This window comes from Gavialis gangeticus, unplaced genomic scaffold (genome assembly GCF_001723915.1).
Source record: "Gavialis gangeticus isolate Ggan-Ray unplaced genomic scaffold, GavGan_comp1, whole genome shotgun sequence".
NCBI classification, from domain to species: domain Eukaryota; kingdom Metazoa; phylum Chordata; order Crocodylia; family Gavialidae; genus Gavialis; species Gavialis gangeticus.
The window spans coordinates 75,327,903-75,350,140 of NW_017728994.1; the positions used below are offsets into that span (position 1 = coordinate 75,327,903).

The 22,238-nt window shown below is 37.2% G+C and overlaps 1 protein-coding gene across 1 annotated transcript in view; it reads right to left on the reverse strand.

The window, feature by feature from the left end:
* Window positions 1-2,286: 2,286 nt before the first annotated feature.
* The window catches only part of TCERG1L (transcription elongation regulator 1 like), a 275,073-nt gene continuing 255,121 nt past the window's right edge, over window positions 2,287-22,238 (reverse strand). Inside the window, exons 10-13 of the mRNA XM_019502183.1 lie at window positions 15,647-15,782; window positions 11,435-11,524; window positions 6,642-6,760; window positions 2,287-4,864 (exon numbers count right to left, since the gene is read on the reverse strand). Of these exons, the coding sequence (XP_019357728.1) occupies window positions 4,708-4,864; window positions 6,642-6,760; window positions 11,435-11,524; window positions 15,647-15,782 (502 nt within the window). The 3' untranslated portion in view covers window positions 2,287-4,707. The remainder of the gene's footprint in view (window positions 4,865-6,641; window positions 6,761-11,434; window positions 11,525-15,646; window positions 15,783-22,238) is intronic.

The window sequence follows — 22,238 nt, forward strand, 5'->3', positions numbered from 1 at the left end:
ATCTATACCTGGCTAGTTCATAACCATTTGTTCTTATACCAAGTATTGTCTTTTAGCTTAAATAGATCTTCTCTCTCTGTGTCTCTGGTACTTACCTCTTTTTATTTGTAGAGGGTTAATCACTTGCCCCTTCAGGCTCTGTTCTACTAGCCAAGCTCTCTTCGTCTACTGGAGCAAATAAGCTCTTCATTGCCAGATCATCCTATCAGCCAGTTCAAATTTGTCTTTCTTGAAAATGTGTGATGGGAATTTTACCCAGTATTCCAAATGGCGTCTTTACTAACACCTTGCACAATGACATCAATACTTATCTATATCTAATGGAAATATTGTACCTCAGGCACCCTTGAATTACATATACCAGTTGCTAGATTGGGTAGTTAGATTTGAAATCAGGCAGTTACATGGAGTAATTACGGCACATTATTGCAATGATTCAGCCCATGTGGCAGGGAAAAAATGAAGAAACATGCCTCTTTTGATCAGAGTCAAGTTGGAAAAATTAGCAGAAAAAAAGAAAAATTAGCAAAAGAAAAAATTAAAATAGTATTACACAAATCTTGAGGCTCCTCAGTCTTGTATATTAGTTATGTTTTATTAAAGTAATGTCAATCTAAGCAACAATGATTAAATGAATTAAAATGTCATGAACATTATATAGTCTGTATTTTCTAAATCTATAGGAAGATTCTGTACAAGCAAGAATCTCACAATCCAGATGAGACTGTACTGTAATATGTTAATAAAAGGATTCTTTGGCATATTAGGCATGAACACTAGAAACTATCTATTTCAAAGTTTATCACAATGTTCCTTTCTGGTTGTTTTGCATTTTGCATTTATAGACAAGAGCATACACCAGTGATTCTCAGTCAGGGTGCTGTAGCACCCCAAGGTGCCTTGAAATCCTTTCAAGGGTGCTAGAGGATGCTACACAATGTTAACCTTGTTAGATGTGCAAATGTGATTCACAAAATAAACTGAGTGATATCAAATAAAAATCCATAGTGTTAGAAACATTCTGACCTGTTGGGATCTTTCTGAGTTCTTTGCAACAGAAAAATGTTTTTTCCATAGAAAACAGAACAGAAAAAACAACAGAACAACATAGAAAAAACCCCAGAAAAACTGCTGTTCTTTGCAACAGAAAAACTGCTTTTTTCTAGTCAAAAAGGAGTAAAAGCTAAGAGCCACCATTTTCCGAAGGGACCCTTGAATCTAGCAAGGGGTATCTTGAGCCTACAAAGTTTGAAAACTGCTGGCATAGCTATAACCCCACATAGCTTGAAGGGCAAGTGCTCCCAGCACGGGGGAAATGTCCATATCACAATATGGCCTTTAATTACAGATGTAAATAAATATAAGGTTAGTAGTAGCATATCTAACCCATCTGTTCACAAGAGAGGTTAACATTTGAAATTAGATGAGAAAACATGTTCCTTTGTTCATCTGTTACTCTGATGAACAAATATGACATTTCTTTATCAGTCGAGTTTGTCTATTAGTTACATTACTTTGGGTGTATCTACAGACACAATTAATGTGAAGCAATAAACTCTGGAGCAGTTTGAGCCAGAGTAAACTATGCCCAGGAGCAGTGTCTACACATACAACCAGGACAGCATCAATTTGAGTGGTGGGAGAGCAGGCCTGGGCTGGCAGGGAGCATGGTGGTCAGCCCTGCTGGCTGGAGCATGAAGGTACTAAAGTGCAAAGCCATGTGGCGAGGCAGCAGGCAGGAATCTGGTCCCTGGCTGGCTGGCTGGACTGGCTTGGTGCAATTTATGCCTGTGGTTAGCATCTACATTTGTATTTAACTGCACCAATTACTCTGGAGTAATATAGTACTGTCTTATATATATAACTTAGTTAAATTTCATATTGTGCTACAGAAAAAATGTGATTAAAAAACATTTTTGAGAACAATTCTGATGTTGGCTTACAGCAAGTTGTTCTTGCAGGACAATATAATGAGAACAGTGGGTATGGAGGTTTGAACAGACAAATCTCAAAGTCATTTTATGTTTTTTGAACTTTTGTCTGTGGGAAAGAGCTATATTCCTAGTAGAAGAATAGATGTTTTTATTTGAGTGCCTAAAATGAGGTCAGGCTAGGTGTTTGAGCACACAGATGAAATAAATAGTATAAGCAGCGCAGCATTATGTTGGATGAGATTGTATCATAATGTATAATCTTCAAAAGATACTGTCAAGGCAAAAATCCTATTTTACAAGTGTGGCTATTAATATGCTAAATTCTGTTCTAATATGACTTTTTTTTTTTTAGATACAACATTGTAAATCTAGAACTACATCAATTTTAAAAGTGTTTCACCAGACGAAGAATGCCAGAACAGAGAAAAAACTGACCTCCGGCGCTTATTTGTACAAAAGTACCACAGCAATGAAAATACTTGTAATTTACAGTTCTTAATTTTTGCTTTTCATTCCACTTCCCCAAGAGAATGAGATTGATTCTAATTCTTATCATCACCAACTAGCACAGTGGGGTGGTATTAAGTGTTTCCAAGAAAGCCGAAAAATGTTTAAATTAAAAGTATTCTTAAAAAAAATCAAGAAATCATTTTATTTATATTGGAAAGGTGAGGGCAACATAGGATATAGATATGCACATACATTTTAAACATAAGGCAACACAAGTGCAAATCACTGGAAGTAGGGTAGTCTCTCTCTCAGTAAATGAGGCCTCATTATTTCCATGCATTTCCCTTTAGTTTCAGTGGGAAACCTCACAACCTATAAGAACCTATAAGACGTGTGCACTTCTAGTGGTTGGTACTGTACAGTCACACAATATTTACAAGTGAACTTCAGCTCTCTAGGCAAGATACTTCACATGTAACTCTGAGCAACACACAGTTAAATGCACATCAGGGTTTTTGGATGACATCAGGATGCCTATCAAAGCAAAGCTAGAGCAGAATGGGTTGTTATAAAGCCCCAGGGTACATATATAGTTACATAGATCATTTTTATACAGTTGGTCTATCTGTGATAAATCACAAAGTAAGGATCATCGCCTGTTGTCCTGGACTCCAGCTCTGTTCTGAAAGTATTAAATCCTCACTTTCTTGAAGATCTGAAGTGATGGTGTTCAATACCTGTAGGAATTTTCAGCAAGATCCTCCTCTTATGGGAATAAATGAGGATTTTGCTATTCAATGGCAGCAAGATTAAATCTTCCACTTGTTGCATGCTGCTCAGTTGCATACGATTTATTAGATACATTCCCAAAACCAAACTTAAGGAAAGTTAAAAGAACAAATAAGGATAAAATATATATACCCCAAAGAAATAAAAACCCAGAATAGCAAGTGATTAACACATTGGTTAAAAACTTAGCTCACTGAAGTTCCACATATATTAAAAAGTTCAGGTTTCATTTTAAATGTCTATTCAAATTTCTTTGGGGCTATTATTTACACTTTAATGTTTTATTTTTATTGTTTAAGAAACGTGGCACAGACCTAAAGAAAACTTACCATTACTTGGAGAAAATTCCAAACTACTAGTAGGAAAAAAAAGGAAACCTACAAAGCATCCGGTCATAATAAAAAGTAATCCAATTAGATTTGGTATATTTTAACTCACAATGTTTGTAAAGAATGCATAAAGCCAGCATAAAATGGAAATTTGGAGTTCTGCTGATATATGCTATCTGATTTATGTGATTTTCGTTATCACAAGGTCTTTTTTTGTCTTCGACATGCTTGTATCTCCTGTTGATAGTGTTGGAAGTTTATATATAAATTCCTCAAATATGTATTAGTTTAAAATAAATTCTGTCAGAATTGTGTCATTCTGTTTAAATTTTCCAAATGTTAGAAACTAAAAGCTGAAAGTTAATTGGCTTAAAATATTTATTAATTAAAAAAAGTTAGAATATTTGTGTATACAAATAGGATGAGAAAAAATATCATGCAAACTTGCATACAATAAAAATAACTCAAATATTAATATGGTTTTACAAAATAATTTTTATAGTAACTTTTATGAGAAATGTTGCTCTTATCTCTGTGTCTGAAAGCACCAGTCACAGTAATTAGAAAGCCATTTTTTAAATTTAGAAGTTTTTCTGTGGAACATATATCAATAATTTCACACTTTTGCACTATGATCAACAATTAATACTGTGTTACTTTTACTCAGAAAACTAGACATAGACATATGAACATAGAGTAATGAATTCCTTAATACCACTGTATTTCTAAACAATGTATGTTAATGCATAAAGTTGCCAAAAATTTGCTTTAGATAATTCCCTTAAATGATGACAATATCTTGAGATTGTTATGGATGACATCTGTTTCTGCTTAATTACAAATCTTCATTGGATTTATAATTTGTGTATATTACAAGTGATTTGCATAATTAAAACAATTAAGGGATTGACATATCATGGCAATTAGAAATGCATCAAACTCTGAATGTTATACAAAAGAGAGCTTCAATATGAAACATTAATTCTTTGAGAACTAAATATCCTACAGATTTCTGCAGAGCAACCTTAATACATTTAACTTGTGTTCACTGAACTTCAATATGAAAATGTTTTTCTCCAGGATATCTGGTTCTTCTTTACGTTGTTGGACCTTTAACCAAAAAAAGACAAAAAATGCTTCTTCCTTTTATTTTCTCCACCAGTCACAGTATTGACTTGTGTGCTTATTGCAGATTTCCAGAATTTTTATCTCATTTTCCGGAGCCTTATTCTGTTTTCTTTGTCTCTCTTTTTAAGAATAAGTATGAACTGGTTGAAAAAATGCTCTTGGTCTTTCTTTTTCTGAACAAGTCGAAACCGCTGATCTCTGCCATGTTTCTCTGCAAATTCTTTAAATGTTGTTCTGCAGACAAGAAACAATCATGAGTAAAGCAGTGCTTAAAAGACTTGTCCCTACAGATTCAGATTCTTTGACCGTGGGTTTACTTGTTACGTATCATATTGCTGTCAGACTTACTGAGATTGTTCTCTACTTGACAAAGAGAGTCAATCTCTCCATTCTGTTGCCTCTTCCAAAATCAAAATCATCTTTGCTCCATAATCTACTTGACTTACTTGCATTAATCAGTATTCCCATTTTCATACGCTGTAAATGTATTGCTTTTCAGAAACTTGCTTAGCAATTAGTTTAGAGTTAATTATCTTAAATCATTATTACAGTATGGCTAAAATGAATTTTCACTGCCCTACCTAGTTGCTTAATTCTAACCTTCTTAGAGGTATATCAGAATTTCTATTATTACCATATCTTGTAATGGAAAACTCTATTATGTCTAAATTATAGCAAATGCATTTGACTGTCCAAGTATGAATACCTAAAGGAACACTTTAGCTTTATCTTCTTTAACAGAAGCATAAAAAATGGAGGAGAAAGGGACTTCATGTATCCCAAACCCCTTTGGAAAGTAGAATCATCATGTAGGGAAATGTGGTACTGATCTATAACATGAACTGAAAAATACTGGAGATGTTATGTGCTGCTATGTGTTTATTTAAATGCTGGGGGCTGGGTACTTTGTATTCTGCTGTGCTTACTTGGGTGAATTATTTACTTCGCATTCACTATGGGTAGGGGTCTACCAAACTTGAGGAGGTGGCTGGCTGATTTTGTGGGCAGACCCCAGGGCCAGCCACCATTTTTGTGGGCTGAGTGCAGAGTGGGCACCCCCATTCCTCTGATTGGCTGAAAGGCCCCACAGACCTGCCCTTCCCCATAGATTGCCTGAAATTGCAGCTTCATTGCCCTGATTAAGCCTGGGAAAGCTGTTAATCCAAATGTTATTAAGCATGTATTAATGGCTTCCGTGGGTGAAATCAGGGTAATTCAACCACCGTTTCAGGCCATCCCCTAGAAGGGATACTGCACAAGCAGCTGCACTGGGGTCACAAGCTGGCTGGGGCAGGCAGCTGGGAGGCTATACTGGGGTCTGCAGAGCCCTGGCCCAGATAATTGCTGGTGGTGGGTACAAGCACACAACAAGTTGGCCAGGGCTTCACAACCTCTGGTGCAGCCTCCTGGCTGCCTGCCACAGCCAGCCCGGGACCCCAGTGCAGCCGCTTGTGAAGCAACCTTGCTTCTTGCTGCAAGCAACATACCCTGGCCTCCCTCCCCCTACCTCTGGCCTCTGCCACCCTCCACCAACCACTCCAACTCTGCCCTCTTCTTCCCCCTCCCTCCCCTCTTCTCTCTGCCCACCCCCTTCCTGTCCCCATCTGCCATTCTCCAAGACTGTAGGGCTTCCTGCCCTTTTCTCTGCTTGCTGGTAAGTATTTTTTTTCTTTACGGTGAGCCCATCAAAATCGCAGAGACCACCATTTTTCACAAAGCCCACCTGATTTTGAATTTTCCACAAAAATTGTACAATCATGAATTTGGTAGGTCCCTAACTATGTGCACATACAGATATTCAGGGAGGCTAGGGGGAGATAGATTGAGATAGAACAAGAATAAATAAGCCACTGCCCTCTTACTTTCCATAAAACTGTTTTTTTTTTTTTTTTGCTACAGACATTAAAAGTAAAACATCAGTGAGTTAAAAGACTGATCATGATCTAATTTTTAAAAAGTTTCTTTAATTTAAAATGTGTGAAAACCCATTTCTTTTGAAGAAGCTTCATACCTCGGTGATAATTTGGACTCCTCTAGAAGTTTTTTAAATTCTTCTTTGGCTAGCAATAATTTATTTTTCCTTTCTTTGTACTCTTCTTTCATCCTTGTCTTGACAAACTGCTCAAATATCTTTTCAGGAAAAAGAAGACAAAATACAACATATTTATTAATAGTTCCTTTGCCATACACATAGTTGATTAAAGGTTTGCAGAATTCCAGAACTGCACTCCACTTGACACTTGCTGACCCACATACCTAGACAATCTACTCCTAAGGTCTGATAATGTGTTTCACAGGAAAAATATCTATTTTGGGGCATTTATGTCTGCATTCAAATACAGAGTGCAGCCTTCCTGTCAGGGGTACAGGTAACCAGTCCTGTGCACAGCTCAACATTCATAAGATTCGTAAGATTATACATTTCCATCTCATATCTGTCAAACAGATTGCATTTATTAGATTTGAAGTCTGCACCTTTCCTGACCTATCTTAACTCCTGACTGTGGGCCAGAAAAGTGTCCATGATGCTAAGCAGCAATTTCATGTCCATTACACAAAGAAAAATTGAATCATGTTTCCACTGAGCTTGCACGTGGGCTTCCACATGATGCACACAAGCAGACAAAGCTATCGATGCCAGTAGAAGAGCTGTATGCCAGCTATGTAAATATATTTAGCCACAAAAAGATGCAGATACACCCCAGTAGGATTTCTTTGTTGCCTAACTCCCTTTAAAATCTATGCACGTTACATCTGTAGGCAGTTTTGAAAATTCCCCTCGGTACCAATCATCATCTATAATCACCTTAAAACACCTTTAAAAATCTGGCCCTTTTTTTAGTTTGCATTATAAAGAAACACAGAAAAAAAATCAAGTATTTTGCCTTGAAATATCTATAACTGTTTAACACTAAAATACCTATTTGTAGGAGCACTGTGTCTGTTCCTTGTTTGTACTGGAAAAGGTAAACTAGCTAAAGTAGGTCTCTGATGACTTTCCATTCATTTACATGTGCAAACATATTTACAGGAAAGAGAAAGCAAAAAATCAATTTGGCAGGTAATTCCAATTGTTATCTTGTGCCTACATAAAGGAAGCAATATTTCTGCAAACATACAAATTTAAAAGTGGAAAAAGAGAGAGTTAACATGTAGCTCAAGCCCAAATCATATATTAATTGATTCTATGTGCTCTTAGAAGGTGAGTAAGTAACTGCATGTAGGGCAGAAATGAGGCATGCAAAACTAAGTAATATTGTCACTGCCAATTCTATCACCATGCTATCAATATTAGGAAAGATACTATGATCAGTTTTGATTACTGCAAAAAGTGCTCAGCTTTCAATCATGCCGCTGTATTGTTCTGACTGTAAGTCAACATTTCTTTTCCCACAGAAGAAAACATCAAAATCGCCCTCAGGTTTTACATGTGGAGTCGGAATATTGTGAGCCTTGGGCAACTTTTTCTTTGGTACCTAGGATACTTTTTAATTTCAGTGGCTAGGGACAGAAATCACATATTAACTGGTATAAGTGATCAGAAACTGGTTCAAATCTGCAACACAGTGCACATCAACAATTTTCAAAATGGCCAAAACTGGTTTAAGATAAACCAGGATAAATGTAGCATCAAACTTAACTGAGTTAGGTTAAATCAGTTCATTGAACTTCTGTTCAGGTCTCCTCCAGATTCAAGTTAACTCACAGTCTCCCAACACCCCAGGATGCTTTGCACCTTCCCCACAAACCCCCTACCCCACTCCATTGCAGGGTGGGTGAGCTAGCCTTGGCCCAAACTGTCTGTTTCTCCTGAGCAGGGAGGACTTCTCTAGCACCCCCAGCTTCTACAGGCATGTGGCTCCATTTCTGGAATCAAAACTGAATGTCTGTTCACTTGCTTATTGGTTCAATCTACACATCTTAAATTAACCCGCAAAGATTGAAATGATTCACCATCATGCTTTTTGACTGTCTGTACTTAGCCAGTATGTTTATGGATTTAATTCTTTGGAACTTTCCCTTGATTATTCAATTCTGCTGAGGAATTTTTCCCTTTTTTGGGGAGGGTGGGGGAAGGGAAATGGGGGACAGGGAAAAAGCAGTTTATCTGTATTTATCTACCTATATTCAGGGGAAAAGCTGTGTCTCCTAAAACTGAACATGGAAGTGTGGGGTTGATTAATAGAACAATACAGCAAAATTTTCTAGAAATACTAAAACATCAAAAATAGCTTCTCGAAAACCATTAATTTCCCCTGCTAAGGCATAAGGTACATTATAGCTTCTGCTATAACACATAATTATTCTTGTCTGAATTTCATCTGTAAAAAGAAAATGAAAGACAAGAATAAAATATTAAATTCTTCTTTGTCATCTGAGAATTCCAAACAATAATAGAATTCTTAAACAATTTATTAATGTTACGAGAAGTGATTCTCCAAAATGACAGTACTTGTTGACTATAATAAATTCATCTAATATATTTTCTACTACAATGCTTTTCACAGTTTCTTGGCATAAGTTTCACTCTATTTTCAATCTAAGTACTATAACATCTTTCCTCTAACTGGTAATAACCCCTTGGGAAATATTGATAAATAAACCTACCTAACTGCTATTCTTCAGTAAAAGATACTTCCATTCCTCAGGCAGCCTCAGATAAATTACCCAGAGGTACAACGCAGGGCTCACATCATGATCCAACTAATCTAACACATGTTAGAGTCATGAAACACTCTTTTTTTGGATGTGTGGATAAAATGCTTTCGTGCCCTCTCTGCTTAGGGCCATTTCTCTCCTGCCCTTTTCAAGCTAGAAAAGGGAAGAAAGAGGAAACATTAATAATTTATTGTTTAACTAGCCATAGCCTGGATTCCTCTATTTAATTTGTATGTGGTCTTTATGAACTCATCATAGAAGTAGGGCCAGATTTCAGCTCTGAGTCTTCAAAACATTAGCTCATTTACATAATTCAAAAGACTGCATGGAAATTAATCTTCTGAATGTCAAAGACTTGTACAGACGTATAGCAGAGATTATTTTTCTCCCACAAACTCTATTTCCACGTAAAATAGGGCATCAGTAAGCATCATTCACACCAAAACTTTCCATGCATCTGATGACAGCATATGTAATTTCTTCTACAATACATGAGCATGATGATTAATTAAGTCAGTGATCTATTTTTATTCTTTTCTCAGGTCACATGGAATCAAAGACAGTAATGTCTAAATAAATAGAACACTCTGAAACATCTGAATACCTACAAATCCATTATTCAAATGCCAGCTATAAAAGAAAATGTTGGACCTAGAACAACAGGTCCTTCCATTTATATTTCTATCCAGCAAATCTTCTAAAACTTTAAACATCTGATATGATTTTGCATTAATTACAACTATCTAGGTAATAGTCCTTAAAAATGCTTGAACTGGCTTATAGTTTGTGCATATTTTCCAGATGCAAATGAACAAAGCTTGATTCAGTTCTTAGATCAGTAAATATAGGACTTTTTTGTCACATCTCTTTCCAACTGGTCCAATTAATCACACTTGGTAGATGTCACCAATTATTTTAATCCTCTAGTTTACTTTTTATCTTGAATATTTTCTTTCTCAGTACCAACATTAACACAACTTTGATCTTCTATATAAAGTCCTTATTCTTCATAATCATTTTTCCTTGAGCATTTAATATACCCCACAAATGAGGTCCATGTCAGCAATGTTTCAAGGTAAGGTCTATACGATATGTTTTTATTAGGTGTGTTCATTATGTATTTTTAGTAAATCATGTATGTGGTTGATAACACAAAAGAAGCAATAAAGCCTGATAGATTGATCAAGGTCTAGGTATTGTCCTTGTTGAGTCATTGGAGGAAAGGCAGAGCTCTCTTTCAAAATAATCCTGTCTCCCTGTTTACTGCTATCACCTTTATTAAACATTTTCCTTATTTCACAATCATGCATTACAAAACCATTTTAAATAAAATATAATTTGAAAATAACTTATATGGAAAGTATAAGTTAAAAGTGTTAAAGTGTTTTAATATATGCATATAAAAGAGTACTGTTGCTATATGTCCTTATGCATTCTATATCATAGAGAAGGTGGTGCCTCTACTTTCAGTTCCTCACTTATGGGGTCCCAAAAGGTTCACTTTTCTCCATTATCTTATTTGATACCTATCTGAAGCCATTAGAGGAACTACTTAGACAATAGGATTAGAAGTGCAAGTGATATCTGTAAGAAGCTGAGTTCTATATTTCTCTGTCTCAAAAGGTAACACCACTATCTCCCACCTTCCTCAGGCTCTTAAAAACATTTATTCACAAAAATACAGCTTGAACAAAAATGAATATCATTTCTGAATCACAGGAATAGGGCCTTGGGAATAGGTCCAGCACTGGTCAAGGCAGAATCATCCCAAACTAATGCATGTCTACCATGCACTGGAAAACTTCCAAAACCTCTCTTGGATGACAAGCATCTCTTACAAGCAGATATGGAAGAATTCACCTTTTCATAACACGCCATTATGGAGAGCTAGTGCCCTCAGTTAGGTGGGTCTACACACTTAAACACACATACCTTTAATTCTATTAAACTATGAATCCTACTTTCTAAGATGACATAAGGTGATTACTGCTGTTGTTAATAATAATAATAATAACAATAACACAACAACATTATTACTATTATTATTATTTTAGTTTGTGGGTCATTGAGATGCTATGGTAATTGTTGGGCATCAAAAACTGACCAGAAAGGTTACATACATTACTAATACTCTTCTGAACTCACCTGTTTACGTTCTTCAGAGTTCAGTAGAAGGTAGCGTGGGTCAAATACTATTTTGTGTAACTCTTTTTCCCAAGTAGAAAATGCTGAGACCTAAGAAATACATGAATGTATCTGCATTAAATATCTTTACCAAAGCTTTGTAATAAAGGATTATGCCAAGTTACTAGGCAATGTTCACAATGATTTAATGTTACAAAAATGCTTTTGGAAAAAATAATATGCAATTTAGGAATAAATTTTCTGGAAGGAATAAATTGAAGAATCAGAATGAAGACAACTAAATTTGAAGTAAAAGAAATATTTAAGAAAATTGTTAACTGGCATAAGAGAAAAGGAGAAAACAAGATGGCACTTCTGCTAAGAGGTTTGCTTGAACAGGTTTAGTAAAACATGCCTGAAGTGAAAAAAAACCCTAAGAAAATGAACATATAATTAAGAAATATATTTTTCCAATTCCTTGGATAAATTTAAATTATTTTTTCATTTTCTTTTCATGTTATTTTATTTTATATTTGCCCCTCTTCAGCTCCTCCTCATATTAATGTTTTTATTTTGTTGTCTTTATTTACTTACATAGTGATCTTCTGACTACTGATTGCTACTAATATTATTACAGATTCCTTTAGTTTTGTATTTCTGTGGTAGATTGTATGTACATTTCAGACTAGATTTATTTTTATCTTGTGTCCTGTTTTCATTTTCTTTTTTTTCCCCTCCTTTTTTCCCCTGGTGCTTTAAATATAGCTAGGGCCCTAACAAATTCACTGCAAATGTGGGCTGCACAGGTTTAATTTTGCAGGTTCCTTTGCAGCCCTCCCTGCTTGCTTAATTGGTGAAGGAGCCCTGCTTGCAGTTCATCCTGCCAATCAGAACCAAGCTGCAAGTCAGGTCCCTCCACCAATCAGCAGTGGGGGGGAAGGGGGCTGTGCAGGGGAATCTGAAATATTAAAGGAGCCACACACTTCCACCGTGAATCTTTTAGGACCCTATATATACTTAATGGCACATTTCCTTTAAGTTTACATAAACTTAAAACTTTCCTTCTGCATATGTAAATTCATTTACATAATCACAGACTTCTAAAATAAAGGGGAAAATATTATTTATTTAAATAAAAATACTTTTGGGCCTGGATTTGGTACTGGAAAAGCAAAGTTGAAAGGTCAAGAACACACTGGATAGTTAATGATACCTCTGAAAGTGGCTGGGAAATGAATTGTTCCTCAGTGGGTAAGAATAATAATATGCATCTGGCCATTTCTCTGATCAGTGCCACAATATATATCAGTATTGATCACTATAGGCAAGCTATAACCATTTTGGTCATTCTGCATAAGAAACAGGAATACACATTCCCATGATAAATCAAACAGAAAAGTTCAGTTCATTTAAGCAATTCGTCTTACCACCAGTCCCACATCACAAATCAGTATGAGTCAGATTATGGCTGCCAATGCATGAGTACACAAAAGAACTGATATCTATAACCCAAGAGTCATTATACGTTATGTAGCAATCATAATGCTTCCTTCTGTGAGCTCTCCACAGATGTTACTGAGGCACTGTTCACCAAATTTTGCACCCCAGCATTCCACTGACTCCCATAAACATAATTAAATCCTAAATTACATCATTACATATTTTCTAAAAGGGGCTAAATTTGAGCTGCTAAGAACCAATGACATTTGGTAACAGTATAAAAAGTCAGCTCATTCCAAACAAGTATATACACAAACTATGGAAAAGAGAAAATTCTAATAGCCAATCCTGGTCTTGTCTTTTTAGACCATGTACTCTTTGTGAGAGTTGCAGTCTCCATCTGTTATTGAAAAGGATCAATGCTTTAAGTGTTACCACAAACTAAGTAAATATTAATAAACTGTAAATTCCAAAAAGGTTTCCTGATGTCCTCAAATATGTCTCCGTGGTTCTTCATTCTTTCAGGGAATTGTCTAAGATGGCCAAACAATACATTCTGTCTCCACTGGTGCAGAATTACCAGTATCCATCCATTGCCTTAGACTTACTTACTTTACTTCCATTAGTTCAGTTATCAATTGAGTATTTTCTTTAGCAACAAAATTCCCAGTATTAGAAACATCATTAATCCCAATAAGGCCAATGGGGCAAAAATATTAGATTTGAAAAGGTCTTCTATTTTCTGATTCACCTTTGTCCAGAAAGTTTTATGATGTGAGATCCTCAAAACATATGAGTTAAATCCCTAGTCTGCCTCTGACATATTATATATCATCACTGTTAATTAGTTCATTAAAAGAAAACTCTGGAGTAACATAAAATATTCTAATCACCTCACCTAATTACAAAGCAGAGTAAATCACTAAAAAAATTAAGTGTGTGAAGTATAATTAAAACAGAATAATTAACAATCAAACAAGAAACCTTTGATGATGCAAAGTGGGTCTAAATGAATTGGCTTTCCTGCTAGAAATCACTGGAAGCCAGGAAGTTTCAAAGTTATAAGCTGACTTATAGAATGTAAAGGGATTGGTTAATATAACAGTTATGAACAGTGCCTCTTTCTGTAACATGATAGCTGTAAATGTAAAGAATGACCCTGGGAACCTATGGACATAAAAGCACAAGTGCCTAATGTTCAAGCTAAAGAAGTCACATAATTTGAAGAGACTACTGTATTAGTGGAGATTACCCTTCCAAAACAACTGGGGATCTTGTATTGTGAGTTTTGGTCTGAAATTGGGTTGGGTATATTGTGTATCACCAGTGCCATACCAAGGGGTGGGGCTGAGTGGGGCAATAGGCCTGGCCACTGAAATGAAGGGGCACCAATAGATGCTGCCCAGCTGGGGCGGGGTGTGGGATGGAGCCATGAGGGTTTCATTGGTGGGCATGCAGGGACAGGGGGAGGGTGGCTCCCACTGCTGCATGCATTCCAGCGCAAGCATGGTGGGGGGGGGGTGTACCACTGGGATCTATGCGCAGGGTGAGGGTGGGCTGCCGCTGGGGACTTTGTCCCAACTGCAAACTTTGTTGCTATGGCACTGTGTATCACACAGCATGTGCTGACTAATAGTTAAAAGAAAATTATTTATGAAATGCCACAAAAGTAGTTGACATTCCTGCCATGTACACATCGAACAATTCCCTCCAAATTCCTTCCTCCTGGAGTGTTCACCATTGCCCTAGGATCCCAGAAGAAACTATGAGCACAGATGTTCAAGATTTTTCTCCTAAAGCAAACATGGCTTCTCCCAGAAAAAAAACCTGGGAACAACCAAGGTTAAGTCACTCCCAGGAGACTTTCTCCTGAGAGAGTGAACATCTGCAAAACATTATCTCTGGAAAGAAGCTACAGCACAGGCCTGCAGCATCCCAGTGTGCTCCCAAAGTACCTCCTTTGAATTTCATGGGGTAACATGTATGCCTGTAAATGTGCATACCTAACAGTTTGCAGGATTAGAGTGTAAAAGTCTGATGCTTACTTCTACCATGAGTTAATACTCAAATCTATCACTAAGAAAACAAGAATATACACTAAAGGCCTAATTTTGTAATCATATGGATAAAATTTTATGGACATAAATAATTGTATACAGAATCAGTTGAATAAATGCTAACACTTTTGTGTTACAGGGGTGTAGGCTGTAGGTGTGTTGGTCTAATTCATTTTTGTCTAACAACATTTTTGTGAGCAGTTGAATATAGCTGCATTAATTTTAGTATTAAAAAAAGAAAAATCAGGTCCCTTTCAAAATCAGTAAATATTCTATCATTCAAACCATGTGGTTGATTAAATAACCTGATATAACTAATTTGTTCTGTCTGTACATTAATATATACTTCATCCATATTGTCGAATGTTGATTATGCTATAATCCTACATATTTTGGTTAAAAAAGTACTCTTTGACAAATAATGTATCTTTGTCTGAAAATATATATGCCACCAAATAAACCCAAAATACAATTTCAAAATACCACTATGGCCAAAATGCTTAAGCTGTTCATTTCAAGGTTTAGTCCAGTCACATTTCTTAACAATTATTTCTGATTTGTTTTTTTCATGCCATTTCCTTTTTATATGGTAACTGTGTACATGAGAGAGAAGAGAAAAAAAACACCTCTTGATTAATATGGTAGTTAGAGCTATAGCCTGCTTGTTATATTTGTCATATTGCATATACTATTTTCAAAATTTATAAGGAATATATTAATCACCCTTATTTCTTACCCCTCTCTCCAGAAGCATATCTCGGAAATGGGTAATGCGCTCCTCTAAAGGAAGCACAATCTGATGTGCTGATGTTTTCACATTTTTCTCTTCGACTTCAACCTTCTCCTGGTCAGCATTCTGGGAATCTTCTGTTCTTTACCCATGTAAGAAAATGAAGCAGGAATAAGTCAGTACAGAAGGGTATGCTTTTCAGTCCTCCACTTTCCTTAGAAAATTTCCCCCAAAAATAGGATTTCTCTTTTATACAGTATGCAATATTGACACTAGCCAAGTCAAATCTTATATAGTTATTAAAATGGGATGGATCTTGAAGATCCTTTAGAAGAGATGATGGCAAGCATTTATGTAGAAGTATAGTATGACTAGACTATGATCAAAGACTGCAATTGAAAATTGAGACATTACACTGTGCGTCAAATGACATTGTTCTATATAATGTATCAAGGAGTGAAGATTTCAGAGTAGAAACTGGAGAAAGCCATGTTAGTGTTTTTTTCTTAAAAGCTTAAAGGTCAACAATAATCTTTCTTTTATGTTCTCAAGCATCCTATAACTTCACTCCTAGGGGAAGTAATTTGGCTTTTTATCACATATACATGACCTGCTAGTGAAGAACCTTCCTCTCTATCTGTTCAAAAAAATCTTTGCATGAACTGATAACCATTTCCAGAAAGATATCATATAGGAATAAAGAGCTGTTTCCAAATAATTAATTACCATTATGTGAGCTATTACATTTACAAGGGTCACTACCATGCATCTAACATTACTGTGTTTATTCCAGAAGAGAACATGAACAATGTACTTAAAACTTCAAACAGAGGCACATAAGGGCCATTTCCTCATCAAGTGCACTTTGGCACAGCTCAGTTAAAAGCCAGTGGAGGTACACCAATCTACATCCTACCTTCTGAGGATCTGGCCCATATATTTTTAACTAAGTCCAGAAATCAATAATTTTTCTGCAAAACAACTTTTTACTAAAATTCACTGTTTATTCATGCCCAAGTGCTTTCTTGGTAGCATAAGCCACACTGCTCTGTCTTGACATTACTTTTGTGGGGAACAGCTCCAGTAATAGATGATAGGGATGTGCGAAATTTCACCAGCTGTTTTGTTTCGAGCTTAAAACAGTGAAATCAAATTTAATGAAAGTTTTGAACTAGCCTCAAAATGAAACAAGGGCAGTCAAAACATTTAAAAAGTTTTGAAATATTTTGAGTTACAAAGCTAAAGCTGGGCTTGCTTGCAGGGAAACAGAAAGGAAGGAGAGGGAGAGGGAAGAGCGGGGAAGGACTGCTCTGATATTGACTGTGTAGCTGGCCAGTGACTGTGATCGCTCCCTGAGGTCCCTTCCAATCCCAGTGCTCTGGGGCCCCAGTGCCAGTGAGGGTGTGCCTTAACACACACACAAAATCATACATGTCATGAGTTTTGCTTGTCAGCATCTTGAGGTGCAGTTTCCCAGAAATCCCTGCACCTATCTCCTTGAAACCTTGCAGGCTTTGTGGCTTCATAAGGGTCTATCCTCCCTGCTTTTTTCATTTGAATCAGGCAGTTTCATGCTTCTCTCTTATAGCCTATGGGCAAAATGTCGAAACGCATCAAAACAGCGAAACAGTTTCAACAAAACAAAATGGAACAGTGCTTTGAAACTAAACTAGACAAAATATCAAAATGAAACAATGTCCCTTCAAAATGGTGAAATGGAAGTCGAAATGAAATGGTGCTGTTCTGCACAGCCCTAAATGAATTAGAGACTAAACTTCAGGACAACAGAAATATCAAAAGCAGGGGAGCGAGGGCTGTTTTTTTGTGATGCAGATACCTGTCTACTAGGGATCCAAGGACATTTGTTAATATAGCTCAGAGAAAGTAGGCACCTGGATTGAGGAAGTGTACACCTTAAATAAACTTGTGGTGACAATAGCAGTTGAACTCTGACAACTTGATTCACATTTAAACTGGAGGTAGGCAAACACCAGATTCCAGGATTTCAACAGCAACAACAGAGTTGGGCAAGTTCAGTTCTGGCTTGTACTCATCTCTACTATTTATCTGTACCAAGCCATCTATTCATTCAAGCCCTACTTTATTAAAGGGCAAAAGATGTGATCATACTGGCAACATTTTTCAAAGCTGGATGCTAAAAGTAAAGTACTTATTGCTACTTTTGTCATTTTAATAAAAGTGGTCCAATGTTTAGAGGTGCTGTAGGTCTCACTGAAGTTAATTAACTTTAGAAACCCAATTTAGAATTTAACCATTGAATGTAATAACATTTCTATTTCTGAAGTGCTCTAACTTGAACTATTTAAAGAGGCAAAACATTCAAATGTACTTTTCCGCTAATAAATTACATCAGTCAGTCAATAATGCAATTAGCCCTAGCATATTATGTCCCTGCAGTAATTGTATTACACTTAAATTGCACTAAATGTTGTTATATATATTATTAGTGGATTCAAAAGTATTGCACTGTCACTCTTCATATTATGCTGATGACTTTTATATTGCATTAGCAATTTTCATTTTCCCCAAATCATAATATTCTGTAATATGATCCATGAACCTTAAATTCCAATTTCTAGAATCCCCAAAGATTTTTTTTTGAAGCTGAAACTGATGAAAATACTAAATATTATTCAATCAGCTATGATCCATGAGAGATGCACTCTCATTTGGTTTGGGTAATAGAAGATGTTTCTATACATGAGTCTTTCATGTATTTTCACGCTACAAAATATAGTGAAAACAGTTCTAACAGTAAAGGAATGCAACAAAGTATTCTAATTTATAGTTGAAAGGTCACATATAGACAGATCATTTTACTTTGTACTCTATTACTATCACAATTTTGGAATTTTCATATAATTCTTTTTCTTTAGCTGTACCAACATTTACAGTTGAATACTGTAAACTTTCCATCAGGAAAAGGATCACTGGCTGCATCTACACAAGATGCTGGCTGTGCAGCAGTCTGTGACTACTGTGCAGTAATGTGGCATGGCAGAAAGCATGATGTGATGCTATTGCATAGTAGTCTCGGGGTACTGCACAGTCAGTATCATGAAAAGGCCATGCCTCGGCTGAAGGATATGAAGCCGTTCCTTCATACAGTATAATGGTAAACAAGTACTAAATGACTGAGTGAGTCTTGCGTACGTGTGATGACTGAGTAAAAATTGCATCCTAATAGGAAATTAATCTTTAGACTTCATGGCTGTGTTGGGGTGAATAATGAAATCTCTCTCCTTGGGGCTCTCCTGCCATGCCTTGAACTGATGGAAGAATAAGAAGTTAATTCCCCAGTGAGAGAGGGTGTGGTAAGTCACCCCAGAAGCAGTATAAAAGTAAATTGGTTTGTTAGTGAATTCCCCACAGCTTGTGGATAACTCTGACTGTTCTCATAGTGCACTGTCTTCCTTCACCCTCCACTGCTATGCAATTTAGTCCCCTGAGCCTGTCAGCTCACCTCTAGTCTCACTCTCTTTCCTTCCTTTGCAGGTATCATCAGATTCTTCCTCCATGGGACCTTTTCTCTGCCTGAGAATCAATCTCCCCTCTGTCTCTCTCTCTCCTCTTTGCTTTGCCAGTCGCCGTGGTTACTGTCACCCGGTAAGCCAGTCTTATCAGTGATCCATTCCAGCACTGGGTTTGCCGCTCCTGACTTTTCCCATTGACTCGCCTCACACCATGCTCCATGGGGCAAAGAAAAGCCCCCTGCCATGGACTTTAATAGCCACTGGCTCTTAATCAGGCAACATTCACCCCGGATGCGATCTCTCTTCTCAACTGTGTCTACTAAGTAATTATCCTTGCCTTGTCCCTGACACGACTCTCCCCCTCACTCACAACTTTGTAGCACCAAAGAAACAGGGCTGTTCCTTGCCCTGTTACAGACTTCTTAATCTCAAGAATGATCATAGCTCATTTTCTTTAATATACTCTTTATATCCAACACTGACCAAATACAGCAAGATGACAGCCAAGTCTCAATTCTGAGGATGACCAGTGAAAACCTATCAGACAAAAATCTCCATTTCTTCCCACCAAGGCAAACTTGACTATCTATTACAAAATGTTGATCTTAAACAAATTCTTCCTAAAGTGTCATATAATCTCGACAACGGAGCACTTAAATTTAGGGGGAAAATATAATTTTGATCTTATTAGTTACAGTTTTCAGGCCATATTTACCTTCAGATGGAGATTTTCAGCTTCCACTGAGGTTAATGGGAGCCATGTGTTATCCAAAACCTAAATAGCTCCCTTTCTGCTATCCTGTCCTTCACATGAAAGGAACCTTCAAATCATTTTAGTAAACAAATTAACTCTACTCATAATTGCACCGAGTCTTTAAGTAATTAAGATTAAGTAATTTGAAGATATTCTTTTTGCACATTTAAAATAAAGTAACATTCTGCTGCTTTTGTATATAATATAATTAGACTGTTGTTAAGTATTTTAGGTCCTATAATTAAAATGTATTCAAATGTAAATGAAAATAGAGTGGTGTGTAACTTCTTACAAAATTAGCTGTTTGAATGTAAAACCATTAGAATTTTAAACAAAGATCCAGGGCTGAAATAAAATAAGGGTTTTAATAAAAGTCTATTGCACTAAAATGGAACTCTTTCAAATTAATTCAGTAGGCCTACTTGCACAGAACCAGCAATCACCCTAAACACACCAAAAAAACCTGTAATATATAGCCAAGCCCTCAGATACCATCAAATCTGCACTGAGAACACTGGGATTACCATCTCACAAATCTGAAGAAGGCTTTCACTCAACAGGGACACTTACGGATCTATTTATCCAGAGAGATAGACTGCATGCTTGAAAGATGCACCCAGATACCATGTGAAGAATTGATACAGTACAGAAGGAAAACCCCCACAAATCAGACACCACTGGTTATGACATATCACTCCTCCCTCGAACCTATGCAGAAAATCCTCAAACAATTGCAACCCACACTAGAAAAAGACCCAATTCTTAAAGAGATTTTCCCAAAACCACCCATCCTAGTCTTCAAACAGGCACTGAACCTTGCTAACCTCATTACCATAAAGAAATTTCTGTTGGCCCAAAACACACTGAATGGATCCAGACCATGCCATGACAAGAAATGTAAAACCTGCCAACACATCTCCACCACCCCCACAATTACTACACCCCACAACAGAACCATCAGAATTTCTGAATCTTAGAGCTGCACCTCCAGAAATGCAATAGATCTTATCCAATGCACCAAATGCCCTGATGGAAAATACATAGGAGAGACCAAACAACAACTATGCATCAGAGTGAATTCACACCAGAAATCTATCAAAGACAAGAATACCCAATTACCTGTGGGGGCACATTTCTCACAAAAAAAAAATAATTCTCTCTCTAATCTCTTAGTTCTAATCCTCAAAGGGAATTTACAAAACACTTTTCACGGAGGATCCTATGAACTTCACTTCATCAACCTCCTGGATACAAAAAATCATGGACTATATACAGACTAGGGCTGTGCAAAATGTTGCCAGTATTTCTTTTCAAAGCTGTTTCGATGTGTTTTGAGCTCAAAACAGCAAAATTGAAATGAAACAAAAGACTTCAAAATAAGGGCACTTGAAACATTTCGAGTTTTAAAGCTGGGCTTAGTTGGATTCAGCTGGTCTCAGGAGGCAGCAGCAACCTCCTGTCATCCAGTGTGCAGATCCAGGGGCCCGCATCCCTGGGAGGGCTGCAGGGCTGTGCCGGACTCCTCCTGGGGGTGCGAGCCCCCGGATCTGTGTGTCAGATGAGAGGAGGCTGCTGCTGCAATCTTCTCCTGTCTTATAGATTCATAGGTTCATAGATGTAGGGTCAGAAGGGACCTGAGCAGATCATCAAGTCTGACCCCCTGTCCTGGGTAGGAATGAATACTGGGCTCGTATGATCCCTGGTAAATTTAAGCTCAAGTGAACCCAGCTAGGTAATTATCAAGCCTCTTTTTAAACCCCCCTAAGGTAGGAGCCAGCACCACTTCCCTAGGAAGCTGGTTCGAAATTCTGGCCACCCTGGCTATGAAGTACTGCCTCCAGATGTCTAGCCTGAACCTACTCTCAATCAGTTTGTGGCCATTATTCCTTGTTACTCCGGGATGTGCTTGAGGGAATAGGCTCTTACCCATTCCCCTCTGGTCACCCCTGGTAAGTTTATAGATGGTCACTAGATTTCTTCTCAGCCTTCTCTTGTGAAGGCTGAGCAGGTTCAAGTCCTGTAGCATCTCTTTATAGGGTCTGCCCTGCTGCCCCCTGATCTTGTGAGTGGCCCTCTTCTGGACCCTCTCAATGCCAACCACATCCCTCCTGAAGTGCAGCACCCAGAACTGGATACAGTAATCCAACTGTGGCCTGACCAGTGTCGCATAGAGGGGGAGGATCACCTCCTTGGACCTGCTCATGATGCATCTGTGGATAAACGACAAGGTGTGGTTAGCCTTACTGACCGTGTCCTCACATTGGCAGCCCATGTTCATTTTAGAATAGATAATGACACCAAGATCTCTTTCTGCCACTGTGCTTTTGAGAAGGAAGTTCCCCAGCTTATA